Here is an 18,029-nt window from a genome sequence, read left to right as displayed (position 1 = left end):
ATCTGTTGCGAGCGACGTAGGCAGGACTACGTTTTACAAGGAGCCGCCGATTGTGTGCCGTGAACTGACATTCGCGTACTTTGTTGCGCTTCCGAATCTTCCGTCTCCGTGGAGTCTGTCGAACGCGTAACAGAGATATTAGAGAGGAGGACAGACGGCAGGTAGTTGGACCACTACATGTGCTGCTCAGTACAGTAGGAGTGGACTTGTACTAGCCTAGCAGTGGTGATTAGTAAGAGTGGACCACAATGACCCTGCAGGACAAAAACACTGTCAGTAAAGTGTCCAGATAGCACCGTTTGTAATATTTTGACAATAATATTTGAAAGCATCTCTCATTTGAATATGTGATAAACATGAGATGAAACAGATTCATTTAAATAATCTGCTTTTCTTTTGAGCCAATTCTGCTAACGCTGAAATCTGCTGCCTTATTGATCTTATCCGATCTGTTCTGGCTTTAAATCTGTGATTTGATTGGACCGTCTTGACCAATGACCGGGTAAGCCCAAACGGTCCTCTGTTTGAGATCAGAATTCTGGGTTAAACGTTTAAAACTCTCCGGAACCATTTCTCTGATGTCTGTAGAATGTGCGCACACAATCACTGTCTAGTTTTATACAGGGCAAGGAGAAACAGAAGGGTGTATGACTGGCAGCAGCAGTTGGCTACAGTACAGCAGGTTTCTGTGTGTGTGGTGAGGATCACTGTAGGTAATGTGATTACTCTCCCAGTGATTTGATCAGAGGCAGGCCCTCATCCCCTGTGTTGACGCTATTTAGCGTTCAGACTGAGCAGAACAAACAGTGGACATTTTCTTATTTGTCACACAGCATGAGAGACGCTATTTCACTTTACTGCCCGCTTTGCCTGCTAATACCTCCAGCCAACTTCACAGGACATGTTTCAGGCCTTGTTTAACATCCTTAAGAGGAAACTCACAGCTGTGTGTGTGTGTGTTAGTTACTGCGTTATGCATCTACATGATTTTCCCCTGTGGTAGAACAGTTAAAAACCACTTGAGGGGAAATCCGTTGAAAGGCCCAGTTGAGAACACACACACACACACACACAGCTGTGTCTTACTATACTTGTGAGGACTTTTTGGGGACCAATAATTGATTCTCATTAAAAAAATCCCATTTTCCCTAACCTTAACTCCTAACCCTAAAATAACATTTTTTTACAAGTCTCTGAATTTTAGTGTGTTTACTATTCTTGTGAGGACTTCTGGTACTCACAAGTATAGTAAAACGTGTCCACGCACACCCCAGTAGTCTCCTGAGCCATATCCATTGGGACTTTCTTCTGTGCCATTTAAAATATAGAAATCTAGCACAGATTGAACTGCGTCAGTGCGCTTCTATTTCCCAGTTTGACGTCATGGTTAAATCCACTGCGCTGTAAAATGAATGCCTTCTGTTCCGTTTCTCCCTCGTCACTTAAAGAAAAACCGGTAAATGTGTTTTTTTTTTAAAGGTTGGCACAAAGACAACAGCACCACTTGATTTCAGGCTTTATCATTTGATGGTTATTGAAAAGTGATTGACAAGCCAAGACATGGAACCATGTCCGACTGTGTTAATTATCTTCCAAAATGGTTGGTAATTTAAGCTGTTGAACAGTTATCCCCACTCATAATTCATATTGTGTAGAATTGTGGCGGCACATTTGATTCGTGCTAAGGCAGCAACTCTCTAACTAGCGTCATGACTGTAATACAATTTTGTGGAGAATATTGTGAGGCGGGAGACGAGACACACTACAAACAGTGCACATACCTGACACAGTTATGCCTACACGTAGCTACTGTACTGTATGACACTGTTACACATGGCTATGACATTCTGACAGAAAATAGGGTCGTAGATACCGAGATGTCTCGTGTGAGGTGGGACCATGTTTCTGCTAGCCCCGTTGTCTGTTTGGCCCATCGTGCGTTTGCTGCCGAACAGTTGAAGGCGCCTCCTACAGGTGATTTTGTGTTTGCTTGCGATTGTTTCCCTCGTCTCCACTGACCTCCTATCTGGCAAAGCACAGTCGTCGGATTTGAGAAAGGGTGGTTGGAGGAAGTACACCTGCCTGCTTTTAGAGAATGCGCGCATACGCTGTTCTTTCTCTCTCTGAAGTTCGCTGCTACTGGCCTTGCACGCACAACATGACAGTAGAGAGGAATTGGGTTGCAGCCGTCTTCCTGTCCGTGTTGCGAGAGAGCTTAGGTTGGTTGCACGGGTTTCAGCCACGGAGGTGTTCTGTGCTGTTTTCTAGATGGAAACTCCGTGAGACCAACTACCTAAGATCTGTGACCTGGACTGTTGCAAATATAGGCCTCTTAATTTACAGATTTGTGTTTGGCCTCTATGAGAGATGATACTAACTAGATTGAATCCCCAATGGGAAACGGATGCTCATATTGATCATAAACCACGTGTGGTACAGCAGGGTCAAGTATAGCCAGCATGAGGAATGGTTGCTAGGGGAATGGACCTCCAGCTGAGCACTGTTCCTTAAAAGAGGGTATGGCGGCACTCTAATTGCCCAAAGACTTCAAGGAGAGAGTGTTTTGGAGAGTGCACCGTCACGTGAGGTGTGAGTACGACCGCAATGATTTGGAGCTTTTTGAGCTTTTGACCTAGTCCTGTCGACTTCATGCTTCTGTTTTCAACGTTTTAAAAGTCTGACCCTGTAGAGCTCTGAAAGGGCCAGGATTGAATTGGCTTTTTCTTAATAAAAGCCTCTTTTTGTTTGCACTGCGCTCCTGTCCCTTGTGCCTCTTGTGCCTTTTGAGTCATTGCTTACGCCCGACCACCTAGACAGCGTAGACCCCTTGCACTGTCACACCATGGCTAGTTGGAGGATGTCCAAGTCCGTGCCTCGGTACGATTTCCCATGCAGATATTGTATAGCCTTTTGAGGATAGGTAGTCTATCCGATGGTGATGGAGTTTTGACCATGTGTGCCATTTCTATTATAGCAGCCCGTCTCTCATGACAGACTGTTCATGAAGTATTCGTGGCCAGTGCGAGCAAGATCGGCTTCTGAGTTGAATTGACAGTCACAACCATCCACCTGACTGATCGTGTGTTGTGGGTGAACAGTCAGTGAGGGAGTGAGACATACTGTGGGATGAGTAGGGTTCAGGGCAGGATGTGGTTACCGGAGTCTAATGAATGTACTGAGGCTGACGTCTGACAGTCGTCTGGTTTCAACGGCGTACCAGAGAAATGAACAATGGTTAGGGTATGATTTTGCTCACAAATGGAAAGTTCAGACGAAATCGCATTGAACAGGGGAAATAATAAGTAAACAAACTTCCCCATCTTTTGATGAATTGAGGCACATCTATTCTCTGTTATGCGCCAGTTGCTTTAGTTAGACACGTCATTTATTGGTTTGTTGTTGAGAGCTTGCAGCAGCCGGAAGTCTGAGGCTGGTTATTTGTAAGTCTACTTATCACAGAGCTGGTTACTACAAAACCAAAGGGCTTCTGGGTATTTCCATCCAAAAGGACCCATGAGTACCAACATGTTAAGTTCATAGGTGCATATCAAATTGGGTGTCAAATGAAAACTAAGAGTTTATACTTTTTGGGAATTGAAGGCATAGATATCTATTTTTCAACCATTCTCCATCTTAAAAATAAGGCATTAAGTAAAGGCTTTGCTTTCTAGAGAAACCGAGGGAAAAGAGGTATTTTAGAGAACATCTCCCAGAAAGTCTTATGGTATCAGATATACATCAAAACACAATGTTGACATAAAGACCCCATCCAACAATTATATTTAGTTTTGGAGAAATGATTTGCCTTCTGTATGTTTAAAAACTTTGCCTTGTAATTACGTTACTAGAAACCCACATATCTTCAATATATTTTCTATTTTCTCCCCCCATGTGAGGAGGAAGGATAAACGCAATATCACAGACGTAACAAGAAAAGGTAGACATCAATTAATTATAGGGATTTAACTGATATCAATTTTGTTTATCAAATTAAAACTCGTAATTCCGTTACCTAAATTAACAGAGTTAACAAAAAATTTGAGACGGAATTACTGTAACTGAATTGGCTGCGATGGGAAATGATAATAGTCATAAACCACAGTTGGGCCACCTGCTACTGTCCTCACTTCCACTGGCATATAACAGTTTTTTGCTGGTGGTCAAACCAAGAGTGTTAAAACAGTGAGTCTGGACAACCCCTCCTCCTCTCTCCCTCTCTCCAGTTAATTTCCCCTCTCCCAGCTCTTACTGACACCTACCCATGAGCCCCCTCACTTTCTATTTACTTTAACCAGCATCCTCACCCGCTGAGCACCGGACGTCCATGGATGTTGAGAAGTATTTTGAAACTTGATGTTAACGTCTACCGACGGACCGAACTGGACCGAATCTCAAAGCTATCATCGACGTATGTTTCACAAGTTTTAATAACACGGTATATTGTACTGAACTGAACTACACTCGACCCTACTCGGCTGTATTGTACTGTACTCTACTGTGCTGCGCTGTGATTACCAGACCTCTGAAACATGAGGAGAATGACATTCATAACCATAATTATGCATTTCTCTGTAGTACAGATCAGGGACTCATGTCATTTCGTTACCGGGTGTAAATTCACTTTACATACATACTGTAATTCAATAACCAAAATAGATATTTTCAAACTCAAGATGCCATGTCATAGCTGACACCCCATTCTTTCTTTAGATATTTAAGAGTTTTTGGAAAACGTGGACGGGTAAAAACCTGACGAAGATTTTATTAGCATTTTTTTTTGGTACTGTTTATATACAGTAAGAGGAAATTGTTGATTTTGAATGTTTGAACACTAGTAGTGTAATGTAGGTAGAGTCTGTATTTTTGTACCCATTAACTAGTGTTGTTGACTGCCTGTCTTGGGACTGGGACGAGTGTGTACTACAGTAGGGAGTGAGGTGGGTACTCTTTCTAGTGAGGTGGGTACTCTTTCTAGTGAGGTGGGTACTCTTTCTAGTGAGGTGGGTACTCTTTCTAGTCTGAGTGGGTACCTTTCTTAGTGGAGGTGGGTACTCTTCTAGTGAGGTGGGTACTCTTTCTTAGTGAGGTGGGTACTCTTCTAGGGAGGTGGTACTCTCTCTAGTGAGGTGGGTACTCTCTCTAGTGAGGTGGGTACTCTCTCTAGGTGAGGTGGGTACTCTCTCTAGTGAGGTGGGTACTCTCTCTAGTGAGGTGGGTACTCTCTCTAGTGAGGTGGCTGTACTCTCTAGTGAGTGGTTACTCTACTCTAGGAGGTGGGTACTCTCTCTGTGAGTGTGGGTACTCTCTCTGGTGAGTGGGTATCTCTCTGGTGAGGTGGGTACTCTCTCTGTGAGGTGGTACTTCTCCTAGTGAGGTGGGTACTCTCTCTAGTGAGGTGGGTACTCTCTCAGTGAGGTGGGTTACTCTCTCTAGTGAGGTGGGTACTCTTTGTAGGGGGTCTCTCTCTAGTGAGGTGGGTACTCTCTCTAGTGAGGTGGGTACTCTCTCTAGTGAGGTGGTACTCCTCTCTAGTGAGGTGGGTACTCTCTCTAGTGAGGTGGGTACTCTCTCTAGTGGGTGTAGGTACTCTCTCTAGTGAGTGTGCACTGTCTAGTGAAGGTGGGTACTTCTCTCTAGTGAAGGTGGGTACTCTCTCTAGTGAGGTGGGTTCTTCTCTAGTGAGGTGGGTACTCTCTCTAGTGAGTGGTCCTGCTCAGTGAGGTGGGTACTCTCTCTAGAGTGTGACTCATGTGAGGTACTCTCTCTAGTGACGATGGAGATACTCTCTCTAGTGAGGTGGGTACTCTCTCTAGTGAGGTGGGTACTCTCTCTAGTGAGGTGGGTACTCTCTCTAGTGAGGTGGGTACTCTTTCTAGTGAGGTGGGTACTCTCTCTAGTGAGGTGGGTACTACATTAGGGGGGAGTGGGTACTACAGTAGGGGGGGGAGTGTGCACTGTCTAGTGAGTGTGCACTGTCTAGTGAGTGTGCACTGTCTAGTGAGTGTGCACTGTCTAGTGAGTGTGCACTACAGTATGATGTAACAGATTACCGTTGAGGGAAGGACACTCAAATCCAAGGAAACAAGATAAGACGGGCATTAAGCCTGCTGAAACAACAAGGAATAGCGAAGTCGTTGTGGCATTTACTAAGCTACGAGTACTATTGTATACTGTTAAAAGTATTTTCTTAAGCCCTGACATTCAACAGCTGTCATTTGAAAAGTGGCTAGTAGACATGTACTTCCACAATGTATTTTTAGCCTCCGGGGTTCATATTCTTGGAAAAGTCTCTTAGTTCCAAGTTCATGGGTTACGGAGCTCAAGAAAGCATTCTCATTTGCACTAATGTCATCTATCTCTCTTTGTCTCCCCAGCAGGTGGTCTAGTCAACTGTCCTGGTGGTGAGGATGATGATGATGGGAGTTGGCTACTACAGCCGAAGGTGCAGCCCACCACGCTAGTACCAGTCTCCAACCCCTGGTCCCCCTTTGAGCCCTGGTCCCACCTGCCCCCACCATGGCCAACCACCTGGAGCTTCTGAATGAGCTGCAGCAGCTAGATAAGGTGCCTAGCCTGGAGCGACTAAGGGCCGCCCAGAAGCGCCGCACGCAGCAGCTGAAGAGATGGGCAGTCTATGAGAAGGAGATGCAGAACAAGAAGCGCAAGGCGGACAAGAGGAGGAACACCAATCATGCCGCAGCCATGGAGGCCAAACGACATGTGTCGTTTGCAGCTAATGTGGCGCTATTAGAGGCCTCGGCACGGAACGACCCTGACGAAGGTAGGAGGAAAGGACACACACACACACAAGCATGTACACGCATACAGATCATTTCACCATCAGAGCACCCCAAACAGTAATGAAAAAGACAGGATCAAAGAGAAACTATTAGTTGTGTCCTGATGGGGTGATGTAGTAAAAAGCAGGATTTGGATTATATCATATTTTTCTCTCTACAGTAACTCTAAAAAGTGCTTATTCCACACCAACCAAATCATACCAGGCTCCATCATTAGATTTGAATAGATGTCGTTGTCAAACTACCGATGAAACCCAGCCGGTACGATGCTGCGACATTTTTATTTAGTTAATGAGTAATACTGCCCAGTTGTTCAGGAACTGTTGACGACTTTCTGTAACTAACCGATTACATCCAAAATGACACCCTATTTCCTGTATAGTGCACTACATTTGACCAGAGTCTGCCTTTTAGGTGTAACTACAGATTCTACCAAGCTGGTGCTGCTGTTCTGTCCTTCCAGTCAAACTATGGTGACATGAAAGCACATAGGCTACCGGTTGAATGTTTCATCCGATGTTCTGTAGCTTTATGTTAAATGATAACTGCCTTCTGTAACTTCAAATGAGAAAAAAATGTAGTCGACCTTCAGTTGGTATTAAAATGCCCCGAGGCACTTTCTATATTTGGACTGTGGAGGAGGGAAATTGTATTTTTTTTACTCATGTATGCAGTATGCTGCACATTAGCGTGAATGATTTTTCAGTCATACATATATATGTTCACATTAGTGTTCTAGCTGTGATGCATTTAGAATGTAGAGGCATTGGAACACATGGGATATTTCTGTTCCGGAATGTTTTGTTAGATTGTATACGGTGCCTTTGCAAAGTATTCGGACCCCTTGCCTTTTTTCACATTTTGTTACGTTACTGCCTTATTCTGAAATGGATTACAATTTTTTTTTTTTCACCAATCTACACACACTACTGCATAATGACAAAGCAAAAACAGGTTTAGACATTTTTGGTCATAAATAAAGATAACGGAAATTCATTTAAATAAGTTTTCAGACCATTTACTCAATACTTTGTTGAAGACCCTTTGGCAGCGATTACAGCATCGATTCTTCTTGGGTACGACGCTACAACCTTGGCACACCTGTATTTGGGGAGTTTCTCCCATTTTTTTCCCTCTGCAGATCCTCTCAAGCTCTGTCAGTTTAGATGGGGCATGTTGCCGCACAGCTATTTTCAGGTCTCTCCAGAGATGTTCGATCGGGTTCAAGTCCAGGCTCTGGCTGGTCCATTCAAGGACATTCAGAGACTTGTCCCAAAGCCACTCCTGTGTTGTCTTGGCTGTGTGCTTAGGGTCGTTGTTCTGTTGGAAGGTGAACCTTCTCCCTGGTCTGAGGTCCTGAGTGCTCTGGACCAGGTTTTCATCAAGGATCTCTCAGCACTTTTCTCCGTTCATCTTTCCCTCGATCCTTACTAGTCTCCCAGTCCCTGGTGCTGAAAAACATCCCCACAGCATGATGCTGCCACCACCATGATTCACCATAGGGATGGTGCCAGGTTTCCTCCAGACGTGACGCTTGGCATTCAGTCTAAAGAGTTCAATATTGGTTTCATCAGACCAGAGAATCTTGTTTCTCTGGTCTCATGGCAAACTCCAAGCGGGCTGTCATGTGCCTTTTACTGAGGAGTGGCTTCCGTCTGGACACGCTACCATAAAGGCCTGATTGGTGGAGTGCTGCAGAGATTGTTGTCTTTCTGGAAGGTTCTCCCATCTCCACAAAGGAACTTTAGAGGTCTGTCAGAATGACCATCAGATTCTTGGTCACCTCCCTGACCAAGGCCCTTCTCCCCCGAATGCTCAGTTTGGCCGACGGCCAGCTCTAGGAATAGTCTTGATGGTTCCTAACTTCCATTTTAAGAAAGATGGAGGCCACTGTATTCTTGGGGACCTTCAATGCTGCAGACATTTTTTTTGGTACCCTTCCCCAGATCTGTGCCTCGACACAATCCCGTCTCGGAGCTCTACGGTCAATTCCTTCGACCTCATGGCTTGGTTTTTGCTCTAACGTGCACTGTCAACTGTGGGACCTTTTATATAGACAGGTGTTTGCCTTTCCAAATTATATCCAATCAATTGAATTGACCACAGGTGGACTCCAATCAAGTTGTAGAAACATCGCAAGGATGATCAATGGAAACAGGATGCACCTGAGTTCAATTTCGAGTCTCATAGCAAAAGGGCTGAAAAGTTATGTAAATAAGGTATTTCTGTTTTTGTCATTATGGGGTATTGTGTGTAGATTGCTGAGGATAATAAAAAAAAAAAAATCTATTTTAGAATAAGGCTATAACAAAATGTGGGGGAAAAATCAAGGGGTATGAATACTTATCGAAAGGCACTGTATAGTCCAAATCAAGATGAATTACAAAATAAAAATCTGTATTTGTAGGTAATTGTGTTGATTTGGAATCAGGCCTGATTGGAAAGAGGTCAGGACAAATGCATGATATAATCTTTTTTAATGTATGGTTTTATTCCGGATTAAAACAGTACACTTTTCAGTGTTCCAGAAATAGAGAACTGGTGGTTTGTAGAACTGGACTAAAAGCGTTTTGATTCGTTGTCCTTTATAATCCACAACTTGTGAGGTCAGTGGGCTGCTTGCCAGGCTACCACTTAATTGTGTCCCTTCTAGTCTTGTACACAAATAAACAAACTCACAACAGTTACACATGGATGTCATTTTAAATATGATTACAGTCGAGCTGGACTTCTCCTGAGCATATCCAGATTGCCTGTGGGCTGAGCTGTGGTGTGTTGTATTGCAGTGCTCGTGCTGCCGTGTGGTGTACTGCGGTGTGGTGTACTATTAAAAAATCTAAAATGTTGATTTGAAATACCTGTCATTGAGACGAAAAAGGGATTTGAAATATTAGTGCTGCTTTAACATAATGTAGAAACCGATCTCCTATTGAGATAAATTGTACACAGTCTAAGAGCGTCAAGTGTGTGTGGTGACGACATGCAAGACGTTTCTCATTCATTCATTGCTGTGATCATTGATCTCCTGAAAAAGCTATCCCTTTTCCTTTTGTTTCTGTTCTCTGGAAATGTTGCACGCTGCGTTTGTTTTACGCCTCGTAAGTAGTTTTAGAACGGACCGCGACACGGTTTATGAATGTAAAATGCGCCTCCCCCCCAACCCGTGACACAAATAAATAAAACACTGTTTGCAGGTAATATGGGTCAGATCTTTTAAACTGTTTTGCGTTATAAAGTTTTCACTTGTATTAATGTTGCAAGCATGACGTTTACAAATCTGCGCTCGGGAACTGATGGTACAGCGAAGCCTTATTGCTACAATTATTATTTTTAAAAAGATGTATGGTGTATGTGTTGGTTGACTATAGTGAAAACAGCGTACAGTGTGTGTGTGTGTGTGTGTGGCGTGACAGAGTGAGACCCAGTCAATCGGTCTCTGTGGCAGCTGGCTAACTGAGGATTGTCGGGTTCTCTTAATCTGGGCTCAGTCCCTCTGCTCTGCTTCCTAAACTGCTACTCACTGACAGGGAGGGAGAGCGAGAGCAAGCAGAGGGTTGTCGGTAAAAAGAGAGGGGGGGGGGGGGAGCGGAGCGGGGGGGGGGGGGCAAAGGAATCGACAGACTGGGGCAGGGAAAAGGAGAGAAAGCGAGAAAGCGAGAAAGCGAGAGAGCGAAGATGCTAATAAGTCTAAAAAAAAATCCCCCATAATGAGTAATCACTTACATGAGTAAATGGGACTTGAGGGTGACTACTTAGTGCTTAGCCTAGCTATAGAGTGCAGAGAGCTAGAGGGCCTGGCCAGTAGCCACAGACCCTACATAGCCTAGCTATAGAGTGCAGAGAGCTAGAGGGCCTGGCCAGTAGCCACAGACCCTACATAGCCTCGCTACAGTAATGAGATTGCTTTGACGATTGTTTGAACTTTGGCTTAATGTTTGGTTTTCAGTGTACTGCAGGGATATTCTCTGTGTCTGATTCAACCACAGCATCATCCCATTTACCCTGTAGTCAGTCACACTCAGTAATGTGAACATACTGTACAGTACTGTGTTTGTGGTGTGTGTTCTCATATAATGAAGTCAAACACAACTCTTTTTACACACACGTGTGGACCGTCCTCTTTTCTACTGCTTATCCATGGGTTGCCATGACGCTTCCTATGTCCGTTACAGTTCAGACCAGAACCGTCCTTGTCATGGTTACATGTTGTACTAACTCGGTCCCCATTGAAGCTGCGGATGAGGTGCTTCCTGTCTGTTGACCATTTACACTCCAGGCAATAGTCATGAGAGCTGAGGCCCTGAGAGCTTGTCTAGCTCCCAGCGATGCCACGTGACGGCTGTGAAATTGCTCTGAACCTGCTGTGTCTGGGACTAATGGCTATTCTGTGTTGATATCGGGGAGGGACTGATTTAGCTTTTTCGATGTCTCTTTACAGCCTCGTCATGTGACAGGGCTACATGTTGAGGGGAATTAGACAGGAGACGAAACAGACGTGGCCATCAAAGATACAGTATATCCACGTTTTAACACCGCCCTGAAAATCCTGAGATGAATATTGTGGAGGAAAAGCTCCAGCCAGCTATTTTAACTTTTTGTCTCATCTCTGTGGTTCCTGTCTCCCCTGCTGCGTCCACAAGCTCGCGTGACGGTGGCAACACCCACTGCACTAAGCACAGCTCTGTTTACATCTAACTAGCAGTGTGTAAAAAGCCTCTAAGTGATCTTTTAAAAAGACCTTCTGGATCCCAGATCCATTTGGACACTGTGACTTTGCTCGGTTGGTTCGCCACCTCTGCTCTCCATGTCTCTCATATCACCATCGTTACATTCCATTACAACAGAGGAGGACCGTTAAAGTGAAGTATGTGAAAACAGGCAAAGCTCTTTTTGAGAGGTATTTTGCAGGGATCCAAACTAGTCACCTTTTGACGAAATTCGCCATTTTGAATCCAAAATAGGGAACCTACGTGATTCGTGTAGATCTGCGCTCTGGAAAGACAGCGAAGAGTGGAAAGGCAGTTTGCCAGTTACAAGCTGACTAGACCGGGCGCGCATGTTGATTTTTGTCCACCCAGACCAGACGCGATCAGGACACGCAGGTTGAAATACCAAAATGAACTCTGAAGCAACTATATTAACATAGGGACAGGCCAAAAAACATGAAACATTTATGGCAATTTAGCTAGCTAGCTTGCTGTTGCTAGCTAATTTGTCCTGGGATATAAACATTGGGTTGTTATTTTACCTGAAATGCACAAGGTCCTCTACTCTAACAATTAATCCACAGATAAAAGGGTAAACTGAGTTCGTTTCTAGTCATCTCTCCTCCTACAGGCTTCTTCTTCTTCTTTGGACTTTATATGGCGGTTGGTAACAAACTTTAAGGTGCATTACCACCACCAACTGGACTGGAGTGTGGACCTCAGTTCATCTTTCAATTACCCACGTGGGTTTATGCTCCTAAAAAAACAATGAGGAGATGGGAAAAGTGGGACTTGCAGCGTGTCAAGCATCACAAATAGAACCAAGTTATATTTTAGCTCCTGGCTACGCAGACACGCGCGAGCAGTGTGGGTGCAATGATTGAATAACATGTATGTGTACATTTATTTTGCAACGCGAGCGGTGTGGTCAGTGTGTTACAGCAGCCCTTCCCCCTGAATGACAACAAAGAGGTAGGTGAGAAGCCTAGAGACGGAGGTTAGGAAGCGTACTTCATGAGCTGTAACCGAAAAACACCTGGCATTTGGAAAGTTTGAGGTGAAGGAGCAAGTGTGGTGGAACATTGTTAAGTTTCTTGCTAGATGGATCGAATTATCCATTAGCTAGCCATAGAAATGTTGAGCAACATTAGCTAACTTAGCTGATCAAATAATTGAGTTGATGGTGAATATTAGCTGGTTAACAAAGTCAGACAGCTAGCTAACCTTACAACGTCAGATGAGGTAACGTTAGCCCGAGGAACCAATTATCTGTAAAGTATTAACTGGTATACGACGACTTCCCGTTCCTCAGGCTATAACAATCTGTGTGAAATATTCACTAGTTAGTTTGTTTGTTAGCTAGCTAACTATGAACTAATGTTTTCCCTCTGCGGTTAAATTTCAGGATGAGAGAATTAGGGGGAAATGAGGCGTTGCTTGTTAAACAAGTGGATTCAGGGATCAAGTGTAGTTGGAGCTGGGCCTGGCTTAAGCTGGATGCTACTATAGAGGTGAAAGGAACACCACACACTTTCACACTTGTTCAATACAGTGGATAAAAAGGGGTATGTCAGGTTTACTCTGCCTGAAATAGATCATTAAATTATGCCAACAAAGTGTCTCATGCTCTGCTGGCACATTGCAGAACAGATGTACACAGGCAAACGTGTACAATGTAATAACGCGCAGCTTAGCCCAAAGATATTGCTTTTGTTGTGTTGAACTTGACCTACTGTAACACTTGTGTACTTTTAGGGGCGATTTTTTTTTTTTAAATGTACTCAGTGAAGGTTATTTTTGTACACATGTAGCCTTGTACACTTGATCGACGTCTACTGTTATCGTAGCCACCATAATAGAGCAAAAATACAATGCCTGTTTCTTTCATTCTATTTCTACTCTAAGATGTTTTTTTCCCAAGTACCATATTTAGGTGTGTGTGGTCATAAGCGTTCTATTATAAAGGCTGTCATGGCTAACTGCAATATTAATGTATTGTTTGTTCTGTGTACTTGATTGTCATTTGCAATAAAGTCTAGGCAACAAATGACGTTGGATTGCTTTCCTTAAATTTTGTAGCTGTGAGTTAGGTTCACATTAACCACTTTTTATTTTGCACACAGAGACTGATCATGTAGATCATATTCATTTGTTGTTTTAAGTAGTACACAGTTCAAACCTGAATTTCAAGAAGGAACCCGGCCTAAAAGTCACTAGAAATGTGCATTTTAAAGTTAGCTGGGATTCAGTGCAACAACAAAAGAAAAGGTCATCTTTTTTGGGCCTTCACCAGTTTGCATCCCTGATTTTGACTTGAGATCTACATACTTAACTCTGAATTTGATCAGAAGTCTCCCATTTGACATCTTTTTGATGATTCGGGCCCTAAGAGCATAAGAATAAAAGTGGAACTGTAGTATTGGGCTGCTTTCCCCTTTTCTCTCCCTATTATTACCTCTGTAGAAACTAGGTGTCTTTTTAGTGGACCTCTTCCTCTCACTAATAAGGAAGTAGGAGTAGACAACAGGCGCGTTTAGACCGCCTAACAACCGCCTTCTCTGCTCTCAAACATACAGTATACACACGCTGACTTGACAGTTGCTCTATTTAAACCTGGTCAAGACTTGACAGTCGAGCTAGTTTGACTAAGCACTACTTGCCGGTAGACCTAATCTACAACCATCAACAAACAATCTTTTTTTGTGTCCCTCCCTTGCCATGCCATGGCCTTCCTGTTGCTATCTCCATCTAAAATGACTACAGATTTGTAAACGTCAATTATGATGATAGGATATGTTGATTTGACTTCCTTACTGACATTCTCTTGCCCCGTGGCATTGGAAAACCAGGTTACGCAATTGACAACATTTTGGACTGGTCAGAAGACCTTTTACACAGTGTAGGTTACTGTATTCTGGGGCAGTGTTTTCTTGTTGGTTGGTATGTAGAGGAGAATGATCAATAATCAACGTGTTGTGTTTTATGTATCAGAAAGAGTAGCTATCTGTTTTTGTTGGTTGAGTAGTACACTCTGTCCAGTCCAGACCCCCCCAGTACTAGCTGTGTCTGTCTGTAGCCTACCCTATACTGTCTATTGTCAGTCATTTGTGTCTGTCTGTAGGCTGTCAATACTGCAGCTCTGAGCAGAGCACTCCAGTCCACTCTCTGACCCTCCAGTCCCAGCTGTTTCTGTTTTGTCTGTGACTGTGTCCTTTGTCCCTTTACCGTCGGTACTCCACTGTCTGTGGCCTGTCGGTACTGTATCTCCGAGCAGTACAGTCCGTCCAGTCCAGTCCCCTGAGAACTCTTCCTCTCCAATTCAAATTAACATTCCTGAAGGCCACTTTAGTTCAGTCAGACAGGGCTGAGCTTGTGAGGAGAGAGGGCTCCTGAATGGCACTGCTACCAACGGGCATGGCTGGCACACACTGGCACTACTATTCCCATTTTACCCTGGCACCCATGGTACCAACGGGCATCATCACAATATGGTCCGTGGCATCACAAGATTAACAGGGCAGAAGAACTGAGAGGCCGCTAAGAGCTAACATGATCACTGGAGCTGTAACGAACTAACACCGCAGCTAACGAACACAAACATCCAGTAGAGAGAGTGGGACCAGTGACTAATTGAGTGAGTTTTTGGCTTGCTAATGCCTATCAAATTAAGACATGAAACGACATTCTTATTTACCAACAGCAAGCATCCAAAAACAGACAGGGTTTTATTCAAATGTCTTTATTACGGTGTCCTAACCCTGTCCCTTCAATAATTTGTCATTTTCAAGATCATTACAGTATATACTGTGCCTTCAGAAAGTATTCACACCCCTTGACTTTTTCCACATTTTGTTGTTGGAGCATGTGTTATTTAAAATGTATTCAATTGAGATTTTTCGTCACTGGCCTACACACGATACCCCATTGTCAGTGGGATTGTTTTTTGACGTTTTTATAAATTAATTATAAAAAATGTAAAGCTGAAATGTCTTAAGTCAATGAGTATTCAACCCCTTGGTTATGGCATGCCTAAATTAGTTCAGGAGTAAAAATGTACTTAACAAGTCACAAGTTTTTTTATTTTAATGACTACCTCATCTCTTTGCCCAACACATACAATTATCTGTAAGGACCCTCAGTTGAGCAGTGAATTTCAAACACAGATTCAACCACAAAGACCAGGAGGTTTGCTTGTAATCGTTAAGGACTGGAGTTTTTCAGGATAAAAAGAAACGGAACGGAGCTAAGCACAGGCAAAATCCTAGAGGAAAACCTGGTTCAGTCTGCTTCCCAACAGACAGTGGGAGATTAATTCACAATTCCGCAGGACAATAACCTAAAACACAATGCCAAATCTACACGGAAGTTGCTTACCAAGATGAAAGTGAATGCTCCGGAGTGGCCAAGTAAGTTTTGACTTAAATCTATGGCAGGACCTGAAAAATAGTTGTCTAGCAATGATCAACAACCAATTTGACAGAGCTTGAAGTATTTTGAAAATAATAATATGAGAGAGGAAAAAGTCTCCCCCGGGGACTGTGTCCTGCGACCAATTGCACACCTGTCCCACCCTTGATCTGGACTGTATCTATGACCATGTTCACCTGTACAGGGATACAGTCCCCATCCTTGCCAAGACTCTCAAGGACGTCGCTTTAAACCGCAGCCCGAACTCTCCAACCAGGAACAGCGGAGCAATCTCCATCCCATAGTTCTTGTTGGATTGTGAGTGTTTATCTCATTTTGAAGGTAATAAAAAACAGTTATGAAATATTTTTTCGTTGCATGTTGGAATTTACAAGGATTGAAGTCCTTCATGGAATCCAACCATGAAGCATCACGGKCCAATAAATTACATGGTACTAAACAGGCCTATAGATGGAATGCAAACAGTACAGAAATCGACCAAAAAACAATTAGTAGCCAAACAATACAATCTCTCCTATACAACTTTTTAGTCTTAACATTTCTTCTACAGCAATGAAGGTGCAAATTTGGCTGTCTATTGGAATATGAACTTTATATTTTACAAATTAGCCGCCTTGGCTAATCTAAAGAAACATAAGAGCAAACCAAAAATAATAGATTATTAAAAATGGTTTGATAATGATTGCAAAAATCTAAAAGTCACTGAGAAATATATCTAATCAAAAACAGAGACCCAGACAACAAAAATATACGCRTTCAATATGGGGAAACACTGAAGCAATACAAACGCACCCTAAGAAGAAAAAAGGAACAGCGCATTAGAAATCTGCTGGATGTAATTGAGGAATCCATAGAATCAAACCACTTCTGGGAGAATTGGAATAAATTAAACAAACCTCATAAGGAATTGGCTATCCAAAATGGGTACAGTTGAAGTCGGAAGTTTACATACACCTTAGTCAAATACATTTAAACTCAGTTTTTCACAATTCCTGACATTTAATCCTAGTAAAAATTCCCTGTTTTAGGTCAGTTAGGATCAACACTTTATTTTAAGAATGTGAAATGTCAGAATAATAGTAGAGAGAATGATTTATTTCAGCTTTTAGTTCTTTCATCACATTCCCAGTGGGTCAGAAGTTTACATAAACACAATTAGTATTTGGTAGCATTGCCTTTAAATCGTTTAACTTGGGTCAAACGTTTCAGGTAGCCTTCCACAAGCATCCCACAATAAGTTGGGTGAATTTTGGCCCATTCCTCCTGACAGAGCTCGTGTAACTGAGTCAGGTTTGTAGGCCTCCTTGCTCGCATATGCTTTTTCAGTTCTGCCCACAAATGTTCTYTAGGATTGAGGTCAGGGCTTTGTGATGGCCACTCCAATACCTTGACTTTGTTGTCCTTAAGCCATTTTGCCACAACTTTGGAAGTATGCTTGGGGTCATTGTCCATTTGGAAGACCCATTTGCGACCAAGCTTTAACTTCCTGACTGATGTCTTGAGATTTTGCTTCAATATATCCACACACTTTTCCTCCCTCTTGATGCCATCTATTTTGTGAAGTGCACCAGTCCCTCCTGCAGCAAAGCACCCCCACAACATGATGCTGCCACCACCGTGATTCACGTTTGGATGGTGTTCTTCGGATTGCAAGTCTCGCCCTTTTTCCTCCAAACACAACGATGGTCATTATGACCAAACAGTTCTATTTTTGTTTCATCAGACAAGAGGACATTTCTCCAAAAAGTACGATCTTTGACCCCATGTGCAGTTGCAAACCGTAGTCTGGCTTTTTTATGGCGGTTTCTTCCTTGCTGAGCGACCTTTCAAGTTATGTCGATATATGACTTTTTTTCCTGTGGATATAGATACTTTTTTACCTATTTCCTCCGGGATTTCCTCCAGGTCCTTTGCTGTTGTTTTGGGATTGATTTGCACTTTTCGCACCAAAGTATGTTCATCTCTAGGAGACAGAATCGCGTCTCCTTCCTGAGCAGTATGACGGCTGCGTGGTCCCATGGTGTTTATACTTGCGTACATTTGTTTGTACAAATGAACATGGTACCTTCAGGCATTTGGATATTGCTCCCAAGGA

The 18,029-nt window shown here is 43.1% G+C and overlaps 1 protein-coding gene across 2 annotated transcripts in view; it reads left to right on the top strand.

The window, feature by feature from the left end:
* The window catches only part of ppp1r16b (protein phosphatase 1, regulatory subunit 16B), a 145,501-nt gene that overhangs the window by 39,573 nt on the left and 87,899 nt on the right, over positions 1 to 18,029 (top strand). Inside the window, exon 2 of one of the 2 annotated variants that reach the window (XM_023995863.3) lies at positions 6,378 to 6,781. In XM_023995863.3, coding sequence (XP_023851631.1) covers positions 6,517 to 6,781 — 265 coding nt within the window. In that variant the 5' untranslated portion in view covers positions 6,378 to 6,516. Of the gene's footprint in view, positions 1 to 6,374; positions 6,782 to 18,029 lie in introns of both variants that reach the window. The other variant, XM_023995862.3, reaches the window with a different exon arrangement.

The sequence above is a fragment of the Salvelinus sp. IW2-2015 genome, linkage group LG11 (genome assembly GCF_002910315.2).
Source record: "Salvelinus sp. IW2-2015 linkage group LG11, ASM291031v2, whole genome shotgun sequence".
NCBI lineage: Eukaryota > Metazoa > Chordata > Actinopteri > Salmoniformes > Salmonidae > Salvelinus > Salvelinus sp. IW2-2015.
This window is presented reverse-complemented; position numbering and strand designations above follow the sequence as displayed.